The sequence below is a fragment of the Peromyscus californicus genome, unplaced genomic scaffold, assembly GCF_007827085.1.
Source record: "Peromyscus californicus insignis strain IS unplaced genomic scaffold, ASM782708v3 Scaffold_12__1_contigs__length_115047231, whole genome shotgun sequence".
Classification (NCBI taxonomy): domain Eukaryota; kingdom Metazoa; phylum Chordata; class Mammalia; order Rodentia; family Cricetidae; genus Peromyscus; species Peromyscus californicus.
In genome coordinates this window covers 21293757-21308561 of record NW_026294413.1, presented here as the reverse complement: position 1 = coordinate 21308561, position 14805 = coordinate 21293757, and the positions used below count along the sequence as shown (strand labels likewise).

The window sequence follows — 14805 nt, the reverse complement described above, 5'->3', positions numbered from 1 at the left end:
CCTGCAACTGACCCAGCAGGGTGCAAACCTGCCACCCAGGGAACTGAGTATGTTCCGCTGCTCTTAGCTTTCATGACCTCATATCCACCTTTCTTTCCCGAGTGCTACCCCAACCATCTCAGATCTATTTTTCTTTCCTCTGCCAACATCTCCCTCCCAGACTCACTTAACAAATATTTACTCACCTCTTTGAAGCTTCAGCCATTCTAAAATAGAAGAAATCTCATGTTCCCTTGATGTGGGTCTGGTATAAGCAAAGCTTGGCACAGACCTACTTCCCATTTTTATAACTGTCCTTTTTGTGTGTGTGTGGTTTCTACCCTCCTGCCTGTCTGCGTATCCAGTGCCCTGTGCAGTCCAAGTATTACTTAGATTGATTCTTCCCTCTCTTCCATCTGCTTCTAGAAGGAAAGCATTTGATCAGCAAATCCACACAGATGCAGTACTGGTTATCAGTTGATGTGTGTGCCTATCACAAGGATAGTTTCAGAGAAAAGATGATGGTATCATTATAAATAAAATAATCCCAGCTGTATATAGGACCCTAAGTCAAGATGGGGAGAGGACTTCTGTGCAAACTGTTCTAGTGACCCGTGCCTACTGTTACGGAACTAAGAGTCAGGAAACCCTGTGCTCTGTGTTCCCCAGGAGCTTCAGAACAAGATCGATCATGGCCCCTAGGCATGTGTTCATTGACACTGTAAGAAATCCAGTCAGGTCATTTCCAGCCACTTGGGCCACCACCACAGATTCTTAGACCCTTGAGGTCACCACACTTGATAGTGTCCTGTATCAAATCCTTCTACTCTGGCTAGCATCCATCATCACCAAACTCCACTGCTCCTCAGCCTTGCTCAACTGTTGCTCATCCTCTGGGTGTGTTGTATCTCCACCTTTCTTTGATCAAGGGCTTTCCCCAGCGCCTACATATCACGGGGATCGAGGAAGGAAAGGGATCTGGTCTGGTCCTGCTTCTACCCTGCTTTGATATTAACTCCCCCCTCTGTACACTCTACCTCTCCTTAGCAACCATGTGGTCTGGGCTTTTCTTCTTTACTGGCTTCCTCCAAAGGCCTCTGAGTCACTCAACTTCAGTCTTCGAAGACTTTGACATCAGACTCTCTGTTTTTCATAAACACCTCAAACCCCATTATACTATCTGATAGTTTCCCTATCTATGTTGAGGACACCACCTCTGGGTTTGTTTTTTTTTTTTTTTTTTTTTTTTTTTTTTTGGTTTTTTGAGACAGGGTTTCTCTGTGTAGCTTTGCGCCTTTCCTGGAATTCGCTTTGGAGACCAGGCTGACCTCGAACTCACAGAGATCCGCCTGGCTCTGCCTCCCGAGTGCTGGGATTAAAGGCGTGCGCCACCACCGCCCGGCCACCTCTGGGATTTTACATGCTTGGCCTCCTTTCCAAAGACCTTCTTCACTCTACCTTAACTGCACACAGGCCAGGCCCTTGTACATGACCACAAAGTGTCGCTTTCTGAGCTGTACTTTTACTGCTGTGTCGCATCTCTTTGGATCTCTCCTGCCCATCCCCAGTCTGGTAGTTCCTCAGCCTCCCCTTAAACACCAGCTCATGGATTCTGCCATCTTTTCCACAGAAGCACATTCTCCAGATCCCGTTTTTGTTCCTGTCCATTGCAGACTGTACAATGTCTTGTTGCAATCCTCGGCTTTCACGGTCTTCCCTGTCTGTGTCACCACATTCTGCTGCACCCTCCGCTGAGCTGGAAACTTGTTTACCTCTAGGCCATAGCTGGGTATGGCAAGAGAAAACTATGGTCAAGAGCTGTCTTTTAACTCTACGAGTGGTAACATACACAGGTTACATACGAAGGTGTTCAGGATCCCTGGAGAAGCAGTGGAACATGAGGGAGACTATGGTACCAAACTTCCTGGCTCTGTTTCCCCACTCTGTGTATTTATGAGATATCGTTTTCACTGTTCCTGGCTCAGTCTTTTCATCTGTAAAATGGGAAGAAAAAAATAATATTTAGCTCTGGGATTGTAGTGAGGATTAATTGAGTTAATAAATAAGAAGTGCTTGTAAGAGTTCCTGATGTATAGTAATCTCTTAAAATAGTATGTTGTTACCCGGGTCTACTTATTCCTCTGCTCTCCTAGGGAAAGATTTCATGTTTTTTTTCCCCCCTCTCTTTCCAAATCCTTCTTGCTTTCCTCACTTTGAATCAATGGCTTTGATTTTCATTTTTTCCTTAGATGATAGAAATAAACAAAAAACAACTTTCTCTGCTCCAAATCAGCTGACGTGTCTCAGTTGTTCTGGTTTTCTCTGTTCCTTTTCATACAATCTGTGTTTCTATCAAAGACCAAACACAAACACAGACACACAAGCACAGAAAAAACACACAGACACAGACAAACACACAGAGACACACACACACACCACACAGACACAGACACAGACACACAGACACACACACACACACACACACACGCTTGCACACTTTCATGCACATGCATGCTTGCACACAGTCACAAGACCTTGGGCCTTGGACCTTACTGTAAAAACATCTGCTTCAATTCTTCTTCCTGCTTTCCCATTTTCTCCTAAGTCTACTCCTATCGTATGTCCAACTCCACCCCCAAACATGCAATGTTCTGTCAGGACTGCTCCAATCAGGGTTTTCGATGACCTGACCACGCTGCCAAAGTCACACTACTTTCACAGTCCCTCTCTTTCTTGGTTTGTCAGTCAGATTGGGCAGGACTTTGCTCAGCTGCTTTCCAGGATACCACCTCCTCACTCTCATCTTCTTTTCTCTTGGCCACTTTTCCTTGGGCTCCTTTGCTGTAACTTCTCACATTTTTGATCCCTAAATACCATGGGATGTGAGACAGGAATCCTTGGCTCCCAGTTTGTCCTTTGGTTATCTCACACAGTTTCAAGTGTCCAATGCCATCTCTAAGCTGATGTGCCAGCTGTCCTCAGGGCATTTATCACTTCCTGCATCTCTCAGCTTTAATTTTGCCTTGCACAGAGGCTTTCCAAGGGTATGCTAATAAAGTAAGAGTCCCTACCCCATCTCTCTATGTCTTTTCTTGAGTCCCATTACTCTGTCTTTACTCTGACTTTTTCTTTTTGTACAATAGCACTTATTTGTATATTTAAAGTTTTCTGGAAACAAAAACCATTATTTCCTTCATAGAGCGTGTTGCACACAGAAAGCTCCCAAACGATACTTGCTGACTAAAACCGTGATTTCATTCAGCCTTGAAAATCCCCCAAAAATCCTGTTAGAGAGCTTATTACAGATGAAGAAGCAGAATAAGCTCAGCCCATTGCCATGGAGCTGGCACTGCAGGTAGCCTTGTACTTGAGTGCACATCACCCAGCAGCTGCAGAGGACTAAGGGATCAGACCGTGGGTCACTTTTCACTAGGTGCGGAGCTTAGCATCAGGGCAACAGAGAAGCAGTAAAGTGGCAGTGATGGGAAGCTGGAGAGTGCCATGGCTTTGGAAAGGAGATGATTTCATCCAAAGGAAAACATACTTGCCCTTTTCCAGTTCCCTTGTCACCCAATCAATGTGGACTTCTTGGGTCTGCTTTGGTGCCTCATTGAAAATTGACTAATGGCATATTTCATGTTTTGTTATCACTGAAGTGTCATGTGTTGATAATAGTTAAGTCAAGAATTAGTTAAAATCTCCAAACCAAGCTTTCTTTGAGATCTATCACATAAGAAACCTTCTTACTGTTTCTATAGTAGCCTGTGAGTTGACATAATCCCTAAAGAAGCTTATACATTAATAGCAGGGAACCATTTACTGTGCTCATGTGACAACTCAAAATGTCATGACTCACCAAATATACTAGCAAAATACTAAGCTAATTGAAGGGCATGCTATAGTTTCACCTGTAGTTACAGGTTTCCAAAGTTCCGATTTAATGGACTTTTAAAATATCCATATTTAAAATAGTTGACTTCTTGAGAGTTCATGCTCTGTGAATTCTGACCTTTCAGGTTCCCCATACATGGGGTCATGGGTTTAAGGGATATTTCCATGTACATTATAGATGTTGTGGGTTAATACATAAAAATGGATGCTGTTTCCATGATGTAATGGACTGTTGTTTTCTGTTTCAAAGGGATCCAGCTGTTCACCCTCCAATACCTCCAAAACCCTGTTCTCCCATCGCTTCTCCTAAACAACTGAGACGGAATAACAGGTAAGGACTTGCCCTTCTGAGTGTCTCACCAGGGTGTTGAAGGGAAGTGACAGTAAAGGGCTTGTGAATGGCTTTGTGCAAGGCATGGCCATGTTTTCTGTGTGCATTCACTAATGCAAGAGTCACAGAACTTCTATCAGTACACATGTGTAATTACTTCTGCTTTAGAATAGTGCTGGCTATTACCTGTCTTAGAGAGCCTTATCTTTGAAATAGCCATTGGCCGGCAGAATTAGAAGTGTTTGTAAGGAAGTTCCTTATATATTAGCACTTGATATAAATGAATGTATTTATTGGGCATATATCTCATGCCTATTAAATGAAACCATATTAAATGACAATATGTGAATATATTTCATTTCTATTTTCTTGCAGTTAAGTTTCCTCTTAAGAGCTATATATTGTGATAAGGGATATTCTTACAGCTTTGTATTAATACTCAAGTCCTCAGTTGTGCTTGAAATACCTTTTAGGCTACTACTTGATTTTTTAAAACTAAAGAATTTTTGTTTTATATCAAAACTATCATGACTATTGCAGAATATTCCAAATAACTTATCTCCAAGTCAGGAAAAACATACTTTATTTTCTACTTTGAACCTTTGCCACTCTATAATTAATATTTAGAAACAAACTCAGATGCTTGACAGTCTTCCCATGTGTCCCTATTACAGAATTTGATGATCTTGAACCATTTTTTTCAAGATGGATGTCCCATCTTTTCATTAGATTGTCAGATTAAATCTCAGCGTCTCAGTAGAGACTATGTTGATCTGCCCGAATGTCTGCTTCTACTTCTTTTGTAATTTTGGCCTCTTGAGGGGGATTTTTGATGCCATGTAAGACACAATTATATAACTGTTATTCATAAGTCCCAATTATAGAAGCATTTTTTTTTAAAAAAAATAAGAGGGTGACCTGCTAGAAAGTGCTGACTAAAGAACACAGGTGAGTGGCACCGTGTGCTCATCCACGGGGCTAATACTCTAGAGCTGAACTTCTGCCAGTAAAATCCCTCCAGATTGCTGAAATTTTGTCCTTAGGATATTGCTTTAATGAATCAGGAGAATAGTTTTTCACTGAGCTAATTAATGAAATGGATTCATTTTATAACTTTTCATTTCTGCAATGATTATAATTATCTCATAAGAGCAAGGTCTCAGGTTTCCTGTCTTATCCGATTGGTTCTCTTAGTCTTATAGTATTAAGCAATTAAGTCATAATTAGAATAGATTTTCTTGAGGAACTGAACTAAGTTGTCCCTGTACCACCTAAATTCTAATCTAAAATCACGGACACTAGGGGGCTGTACATGTTTATATTCAGAAAAGGCTTAATTCCATAAGAATTGGTCAAATCCACTTTTACTATTCTCATTTCTTTCTTCCAGTAATGATCCAAAAACTAAAATTGGGACAACATGCATGTTTTAAAAACCTTGATCACTTTAATCACAGCATGGTGATTTTAATGAACGAATATGAAAGGGAAGTAATTAACACATGTCCTCAGGAGAACAAAAAAAAAGTTGAATATAGCTTCTTGAGAATAAGCAAGAATGTATAAGTAGGTCAGCCACGGTCTAAGGAAAAGAGAGAAGTCTTATAAATTCTGACAACCTAGCATTGTACAATTTACTGCTATCAGTTCAGTGTGGCCTTTCTTGGTGTGGGAGACGTACTTGAAATATAGACTCACTTCTGTCTTACCCGAGAAAATACATTTCTTGGCAGTATTCACATGGGATAAGTCTTTAAGGAAAAATATTATTTTGGTGCCTAACAAAAAAATGATTCTTGGTATTTAAAATGTTACATAATTATCTAATGGCGATAAAGACAAAACACTTTGATGAATGGAAATATAATGAACAATGTCTAGATCAGACACGACTAAATGTACTTAGTGGTTTAAAACATATGAAAAGAAGTTGATATTGTGAAATTAGCACTTTGTATTTTTTAAACTTTCAAAAAGGGGCATGGTTGAATTCTAGCCAATACAAAGAACTAAGGTAAAATTTTTGTCAATAGTATTATATTTATATTTCTGAACACAAATGTATTCTCATACATATAATTTAGCATGAAAGAGTTTTCTTACCTAACAGGCATTATTTTTAAAAATCTAGGCAGATACATGCAGCTACAGCAGGTGCAAATGGAGAAGCCAATAGGCATGCTGAAAGAAATACAAGGTACAGAGATCTCTGTCTACATGTGTGTAATTGTACCAATAATAAAGCATGCTTTGTTGGAGTACTTTAAAATAATAAATTAGATAAAAGCAGTTTTCTGGTCAACTTTAGCTATAATAACTAAACTGTTTTTGAGACAGGATTTCACTATGTAGCACTAACTGCCCCAGAACTTAATGTACACAAGGCCAGTCTCAATTTTGCAGAGATCCATCTGCCCCTGCCTCCAAAGTACTGGTATTAAAGTGTGGCACTATGCCTGGCTAGGTAATACATGTTTTTATTGGTTCTTGTTCTTTAAATTTGTCTTAAGATTTACATTGCAAATCCAAAATTGTCTGAACATAAGGACAGGATGAGATAAAACCCTTTGAAGGAAGGAGGCTTTGCTTATCTCTATATTTCCTGTACTTGCTTCAAGATATAGGACACTGTTGCTGGGTGGGTATAAATAAACAAGGAGAAATAGTTTTACTTAGTTGAACTTGTACTACAAAGGCTTTCCATTGGTTCTGGCTGTAGAAGTCATGCTCAGCCTGTCCTGCAACATCAGGACAGGTTCACCCATCATGTGGATTAATTTGGTAAGGAGGCATTTCCCTACCACAGTCCTGATTCACACATGTTTTGCATATTGTACCTAGTTTAGCATTCATTCTGGATATGTTTTGTTTGTATTTCTTCTTCTTTATTATTTAGGAAAAATAATGTCTTTGGGGAATACTTTTTTTTTTTTTTTTTGAAAGCCGGACACAGTGACATACAACTGTAACCCCAGCCCTTATGATTCAGGAACAAGAGGATTATTGCAAGTTTGAGGCCATTATGGTAAACACAGTGAGTTCTAAGACAGTCAGGGCTACATATGGAGTGCTGAATATGGGAGAAATAGTCTTCCATAAGGAAGAGCACACCTATTGGCTATCCGATACCAAACAGTCAGTCAGCCTTAAAATTGTACATACAAATAACATTACACAGACTGAGTAGTTTGTGCTTATGTACAGTTAGTGGACAAGGAGTCTATGAATCTGAAAATGCGCAAGAGGGTACATGGAATAGTTTGGAGGGAGAAAGGTGAGAAGGAAATGATGTCATTACATTATAATCTCAAAAAAATAAGAAAGGTTGTGGGGCAGGTGAGCCTTGTCTTCAACATATGAGCCATCTCTCCAGCCCAGAACTTTTTTCTTTTAAAAAAACAAACTGAAAAATTATAACATTGCAATTTTATAGTTCCATCAGTACAATAAGTGAAAAAATGACTAAGATATTTTCCAAAGTAAAATTTCTTTTGTGTTATCCCCTTGACTCTCAGAAGAGCCCTGGTTTGAAGCACAGACCACATACAGATATACCTTAGACTTGGAAAGAATCAGACTTCCCTGTACTTAGAATTTTTGTGAGACACTCATCACCTCCACACAGTGCTGTGTATGTCACTGATGCCAGCATATCTTGTGTGAGAAAGGAAGTCAGTGGCAATGAAGGATGCTAGTGTCTGTGTGTACCATGAGTGGAGACGATGGGATCAACCTGTGATTCTGTTCAACTCCTTACTCCTGACTGCAGACTACCCTTCCCTCCATCAGAAACTCTAGGAAATTTAGTTCCAACAGTCTCGCTCCATCCTCACTGACCTTCTTCTCTTTCTGTTCTGTGAAGGACTGAGGATCTCGATGACATCGTCAGCGTGGCTGCTTCACTTCAGAAAACTGACAAGGGGTGAGGTCCCAAAGCTCCCACGCTTGTTTCCCCTCTTGTTTTTGTGGTCTAAAAGCAAGCCACTGCCCCACTGGAATGTCTAAATATGAGCCAATTCCCAGTGATGCTTATTGCATACAATTAAGAAGGAAAAAAAAACCTTTCAGTGTCTCTTTGTAAGTATCCATTATAGTGGGTGGTGCTGACATTTATGGATGCCCATCTTGACCATCCAGTCTACTCTTCCTAGTGACCTCAGGTCTCAGTCAGATCTCCAATCCCGTGTTTGTGTTGCTAGCCCAGATATCCACTTATGTTTACCCTTAGCACCGCCATTCCAATATCCTTGGACCACGTTCCCCTTTCTTCCCAGGTGTGCTGTTTTCTGCTTCTGTTCTTCCATCCCTGCAGGCTTGACTTTTGAAAGTCATTTTTAGTTCTTCCATCCCTTTACCCTCTGTGAAGTATAGGTTTGTATAACCTAAATGTCTACAATGTCTCATGTACATATGTGTCCTTCTGCCAGTTCAAGCCCTCACTGTGTCCAGGGTAAGACACTAGCATGGCTATTCAAATTGACTTATACTCCTCTAGCCTCTCTTCCTTCCACCCCTGTTCCTGCCCCTGAATGCATGAATTTTTTCTGTAAATATCTGCCATGACTCCCCATTGCCCATGTAGTTATGTGGGACTATCTCTGCTGAACTGGATCGAGAATAATTCAGTTCCAGAACCATTTCTGACTTCACCCACATGTTTATCCCATATTTGATACCAGCTTAGACCACTGTCTTTCTACAGTTCCAGACATGTTTGTTTCTGCTGTTCCTTCTACACGATGCTTGATACCGGTCTCAACACCATCATGTCCATCTAGTCAAAGCTACTGTTTTCAAGGTCCAGCTCACACATCACATGCCCTGTGAAGTTTTCCCTGTGTGACTGACCCAGTGGAGTGCCACTCTTGTCTGTCTCGGTGATGAGAGAGCTGTTGCTTCTACTGCACAGTGCCTATTTGCTTTTTGATCTTTGTTATCTGCACAAACACGTCATCTTCTCTTTAATCTCACTGTCATCCCGTTCATCCTCATCTTCGGTGAAGATACTTTGTCTTAGTCACCAGAGATCATTTACATGCTAACATGCAGCTTTATCTAAAGGGGGAATGTGTACAAATCCTGGCTGTAAATATCTCATTGCTTTAATCCCAGACACGAGAAGTTTTTCCCTGTTTAATGTAATTAAGCAACAACAAGAATTTATTAGAGTGCATCTCACTAAAAGCCAAACCAACGCCCCCCCCCCCCCACACACACATAAACCCAAAAGGCTGGATGTGCTGGCACACACCTTCAATACCAACATTTGGGAGGCTGAGGAAAAGTTGCAGACTGGACTACAGAGTGAGCCCGTCTCTCAATAAACACCATTAATTGACCAGAGGGGACAATGACTCTTGGTTTTCTGTGAGGTTAAAAAGAGCTTTGTGTTAGATGGAGAATAGAAAGTTTCTGCATGTTTCATGTTCAAGTTTCATTTTTCTTTCATTTAAGAGCCTATATTATGGATACTATTAATTTACTTCAAAGTTAGCTCTTCAGTACTGAGACTTAAACTGAGGCCTTATACAGGGTAGGAAAGTGATCTGTCACAGAGATTTCCTCAGGCTTTTTTTCAATTTCAAATCAAGGTCTCTTTAAGTTTCCCAGGCTTGCCTTGAACTCACTCTGTAGCCCAAGCAGTTCTTGAAGTTGTGATCCTTTTGCCTCAACTTTCTGAGTATCTAGGGTGACAGGTCTGACACAGCCATACCTGGGTTAATATTTTGTTTTCATTAACAATGGAACGAGTTTGAAGTTGGAGGTTGAGGGAAAGATAAGTGACTGATGGGGAAGAGCAGGGACAGCATGACATGAGTCACTCCACACAGTGAGAGCATCAGCAGCTTGGCTTCCCTGTCCCCAATCCCCAGCCCACAGGCACAGATCTCACAGAGACATAATCATAGCGAGAGAATGCTGAGTTCACATGGACCAGGGAAACACGTTACGAGGGAGGCTCTCTGAGGGAACAGAAAGAGCTCCATTATCCCAGCTGCTCTTTGTGGGACAGAGAGTTAGTGCTATCTGATGAAGGGCATTTAATTTGTTGCAAAGACAATGGTGAAACTTAATATCGAAGGCTTTTTATCAATTTACAGTCATTTTGAAAGCTCGGGTTCTTCATTCAGAATGCTGTCTCCATGGTATTTAATTTACCACAGAGTGTCTTCTCATGATTTATGCTAATTTTCCTGTGGTAAACACCAGAGTCCTTGAATCCTGAAAAATCTCATCATTGTGGCTATGCCAGTCACAAAGGTCTGGGGCTAAAATTTACAGGATTCTTGCAGTTGCTCCTTCCCATGGGATAGAAACAAATTTTCAGCTAGCCTCTGTTTATCAGGTAGGATTTCAAGCAAGAAACAATAACAGAACACCATGTTTGGACACTAGGCAGTTTGTTTCCCATGAGGGTAGAATATTACTCCTTTCCCTTTTCTGTTGGGGTAGTACCTGTTTTTAAAACATTTCAGTATTTCTTCTCAACTTTCAGTCTTATCGTTAAATGTACAAAGCTTTTTTAAATGGATTATCAACATATTGGTGATGAATTGAACACAGGGAAGAAGGTCTCTAAGAGGACTGTCCTGGACAGTTCTCCTGGCAATAGTGGTTTACTTAGTGTTTGCACCACACAGAACAGAGGCATCCACTCTGTTTGTGAAGCTGAGACAGTATCTTGCTGTCTACAAATTCAATTGAAAGGTAAATATAGCAAGCATGAATTTTGTGAAAAATACTGACAAGGTCCTATTTATTATAATGGCTAAGATTAGGTGAGAATTTATGGCTTTCTAGGCATTATGCTCAGAACTGTATGCTAACTTATTTGATTCTTTTTAAAGATGAACATGATTAGTATTGTTATTTTACCCGTGGGGAAATTGTATCAACATGAGCTGAAGCAATTTGTCAGGGTCAACAATGAATCATGGTGTCCTTTAGATGGTAGTGTAGATGTCTTTAGCGTAGAAGCTTGAAGGTCTAAATACTGGTCTCCTGATCAACACTAGAGATGACTCAAGAAGCAAGAAGAATGTTGAGGAAGCTGGAGACATGTGACTCTAGAGCAGCAAAGAGAGAGAGAACCAAGATGTGTGAATGGAAATACTAAATAAGGAAGGCAAGAGGAATGGGGATGAGAGCAGAAGGAAGAAGGAAGGAAAATCCGTGGAGAAGGCATAGTGTGAGGAGCACACAGGAAGAAGTAGTAGAGAACACTCTTGGGGAGCACCCTAGCCCAGCTCCCTGCTTGGGCAAGAGAGCTGAGCGCTCGGTTTAAGGGAAATTCTCCAGCCCAGAAGCTTAACTTAAATAGCCCACGCCCCAAAGGCTGTCAGAAGGGGCTTTGCAGGTCTCAAAACTGGAAACAAGCTTGCAAGTTTAGTTGACCTAGAATGAACTTGTAGTGGAGTTTAAGAAATGAACCCGTGTCTTTGAGTCCTTACTTTCTGAGCAGCTACATCGTGTTAGAATAGAATCTATAATTAGCCAGTGTTCCTGTACTTGCTGATTCAGTTAAAATTGAGTATTAAACATCTACCTAAAGGTAATGTATTAAAGACTGACCGGAGCCGGGCGGTGGTGGCGCATGCCTTTAATCCCAGCACTCTGGAGGCAGAGCCAGGCGGATCTCTGTGAGTTTGAGGCCAGCCTGGTCTCCAAAGCGAGTTCCAGGAAAGGCGCAAAGCTACACAGAGAAACCCTGTCTCGAAAAACCAAAAAAAAAAAAGACTGACCGGATGCATTGTAAAATACAGTCCTGAATTTGAAGTAGTGTATACTGGAAGGGACATTAACACACAACAGAAGCACAATTGCTGTTGCTATAATGCATACCACAGCGAAGTTGACAAAGCAGATACAAAACCCTACATGCTGCAAGACTTCCAAACACAGGGGAGACTTCAGCTAATGGGCCAGAAAGGCTTCTTTGGCAGCATGGCATTTGAGGAACACCTTGAAGGATAAATAGTTTCACAGATAATTAACATGGGGGCTCACATTCTATTTCTGAGTACTCGGGGTTATTTTAAGGTGAATCTGCTCTTTGACTCTGGGAAGGTTTTTTTTTGTGTATTTTGAATTTAACTAATATTAGATTTTGTTTTCTCTTCCCAAAGTGAAGAACTGGACAATCTCATCAGAATGAACAAAAGCTTGAACAGGTGAGGTTTAAAAAAGTGTGTTTTTCATGTTATTGTTGAATTGAACATTGTGACTTCTTGTATCATCTTTTCAGAATCAAAAACAATGCTCAGTTTTAGAATAGGAGGATCAACATATCTGAATAGTCAATAATACCTCACAAATTTTGGATGAAAAGCTTGGAGAAATAAACAGTTATTAAAGTACTAATATTTAAGTATCTTTGATTTTCATATTCCATAAAATTTAAGGTAGTTTTATGTTTATGCATATACCACAGTTCTTGGTATTTTAATACATTTATATATACACGGTCTCATTTGATTGATGAATATTTTGAGTTGAACCACTAATATTTCTGTTATTATTACCTCCCAGTCTTGAATCACTTGGAGTTGTGAAACAAAATATTCTAGGAGAGACAAATGGAGGACAGAGATAGAAAGGGTCAGCAGATACCAAAGGGAAGAAAGAAATATAGAAACATCCACTTGTTTCATTGACCTAACGCTATGAAATATGGTTTTCATATGCTCGTTTGAAAATAGTGATCTGTGGGATGGGTGCCAAAAAGTCACCTAGATGTGCTGCTCTTCACTTCCCTGTCTTTACAGACAGGAGGTTTTAGATCAGGAGCTGTGGAAGCAGGTGTGAATGAGTGGATGTGGCTGACCCATAAGGCATAGGCAGTGGAGGAACCAGAGCCAGAGGAAGATAAAATGTCTTGTCAACAGCATCTCAGCACCGATTGAGGAAACCACATGGGAATCTGGAGCCAGTGTTGCAGGACGTTTTCAGAATATCCTGAAACATCAGTTTTATATCATGGATAGCTCTATAAATACTGGCTTATGTTAGAATGAATATACATGTATATGCAATTAATGGAAAAGTGACAGAGGCCATGAATCTGAAAGGGGTGTGCATTGGAAGGATGGCAGAGAGGAAAGGGAAAATGATGTCATTATATTTTAATTTCAAAAATAAAAAGAAAGAAAACAGGAGCTGGAGAAAGGCTCAGCAGTTAAGAGTATTTGAGGTTCTTTCAAAGGACCTGGGTTCAGTCCCCAGCACCCACATAGTGGCTCACAGCCATCTGGGACTCTGGTTCTGGGTGATCTGATGCCCTCTTCTGACCTCTACAAGAATCAAGGGTTGTGCACGGTGCCCAGACATGCTGTCAGGCAGAATACCCATATACATACAATTTTTTAGAAAAGAATAAAAGATAAATAAAAAGGAAACATTTCATGGCCCTGAACAGCATTTCTACAGACCTGTCATGGCCTGCATATCCCTAGTTTATCTCTTTGGTTGCACTTCCTGTCAGTCTTTCTGTAATTTAAATTTGGGGTTTGTGAAAACACCTGTGTGGAATAAAGCAGTTTCCCAAACCAAAGCTCATCTTTCCCAGCCAGCTTCTATTTTACATGTAAACTGGTATAAGCTTTTGATATCATTATTACTGATGAGATTTTTAATCAATGTATTTAAAGAAATCAAGGTCTTGATGGCCTCTTCCGAGCAAACCTGAAGGGACAGCAGATAGACAAAAGGTAAGTGTGTCTGTCCGCCCTAGATGTCCTGTGTCTCAGACTGCTTACCTTGTTCCTTCAGACTGTGGAGGTGGAGGGAAGGGAGCTGTATCCTCTGGCAGACAAACATACTAACAGATGGGCTAGCTCTCTCAGCATTGTACATTTAGTTCAGACATAATTGCCCGGAAGGATCTCTGCTCTTCCATTCAATGAGAGTAAATGAGCAATTCATAGGAAATGTTTATTATATCTGACCTTTCAAGATACCCCACCATTTCACTTCAACATGTGGTTTTTATTGCAATTCGTTTTTGTTTCCAGAGCCCAGAGTCTTGAAAGTCTCATCTATATGAACACCCAGATGGACAGAGATGGCAAAGGGTAAGAGCCATCAAGTCAGGCCACTTTGGGTAACCCTTTGACTGCCTTCTGTTGTCAGCAGGAGGCCGCCTTCTCTGGCCAGGATCAGGCGGTCTGGTGGCACAGACTCTGGGTAAGGGTCAGAAAAGGCCGGGTGCCTCAATAGTGGTTTCACCGCCATCATGGATCTCAGTGACCTAGTCAAGTGCCTTAGTTTCTGGGGACTTGTTTCCTCATCTCATAAGGAGAAAAGTGTGACCCAGATGATCTCTACATTCCCTTTCATATTAAAAATGAAAGAAGCCCAGCCAGTTACTGTAGGAAGCTTATAGCTAAGTATATTGACCACAAGGTGTTTTGGTTCTGGGAATGGATCCATTCGACTCTGAAGTCCTTAGAATGTAGAAGGCACTTCTTAGATGGGATCTTGGTCACACCTCATATATTTATCTTTTCATAAGTATTTGTAAATATCTTAATGTTGAAAGACACTGAAAAATTCTGTAGTGGGTTAATTGGTGATTAAAAACTAAGCTAGTTGTTTTTGGGGGATGA

General features: G+C 40.6%; 1 protein-coding gene across 3 annotated transcripts in view; it reads left to right on the top strand.

Moving 5' to 3' along the window:
• The window catches only part of Scel (sciellin), a 101459-nt gene that overhangs the window by 44247 nt on the left and 42407 nt on the right, over nucleotides 1-14805 (top strand). For all 3 annotated transcript variants that reach the window (XM_052732537.1, XM_052732535.1, XM_052732536.1), the window contains exons 9-14: nucleotides 4121-4201; nucleotides 6333-6398; nucleotides 8064-8123; nucleotides 12328-12372; nucleotides 13849-13908; nucleotides 14212-14271. In XM_052732537.1, coding sequence (XP_052588497.1) covers nucleotides 4121-4201; nucleotides 6333-6398; nucleotides 8064-8123; nucleotides 12328-12372; nucleotides 13849-13908; nucleotides 14212-14271 — 372 coding nt within the window. The remainder of the gene's footprint in view (nucleotides 1-4120; nucleotides 4202-6332; nucleotides 6399-8063; nucleotides 8124-12327; nucleotides 12373-13848; nucleotides 13909-14211; nucleotides 14272-14805) is intronic.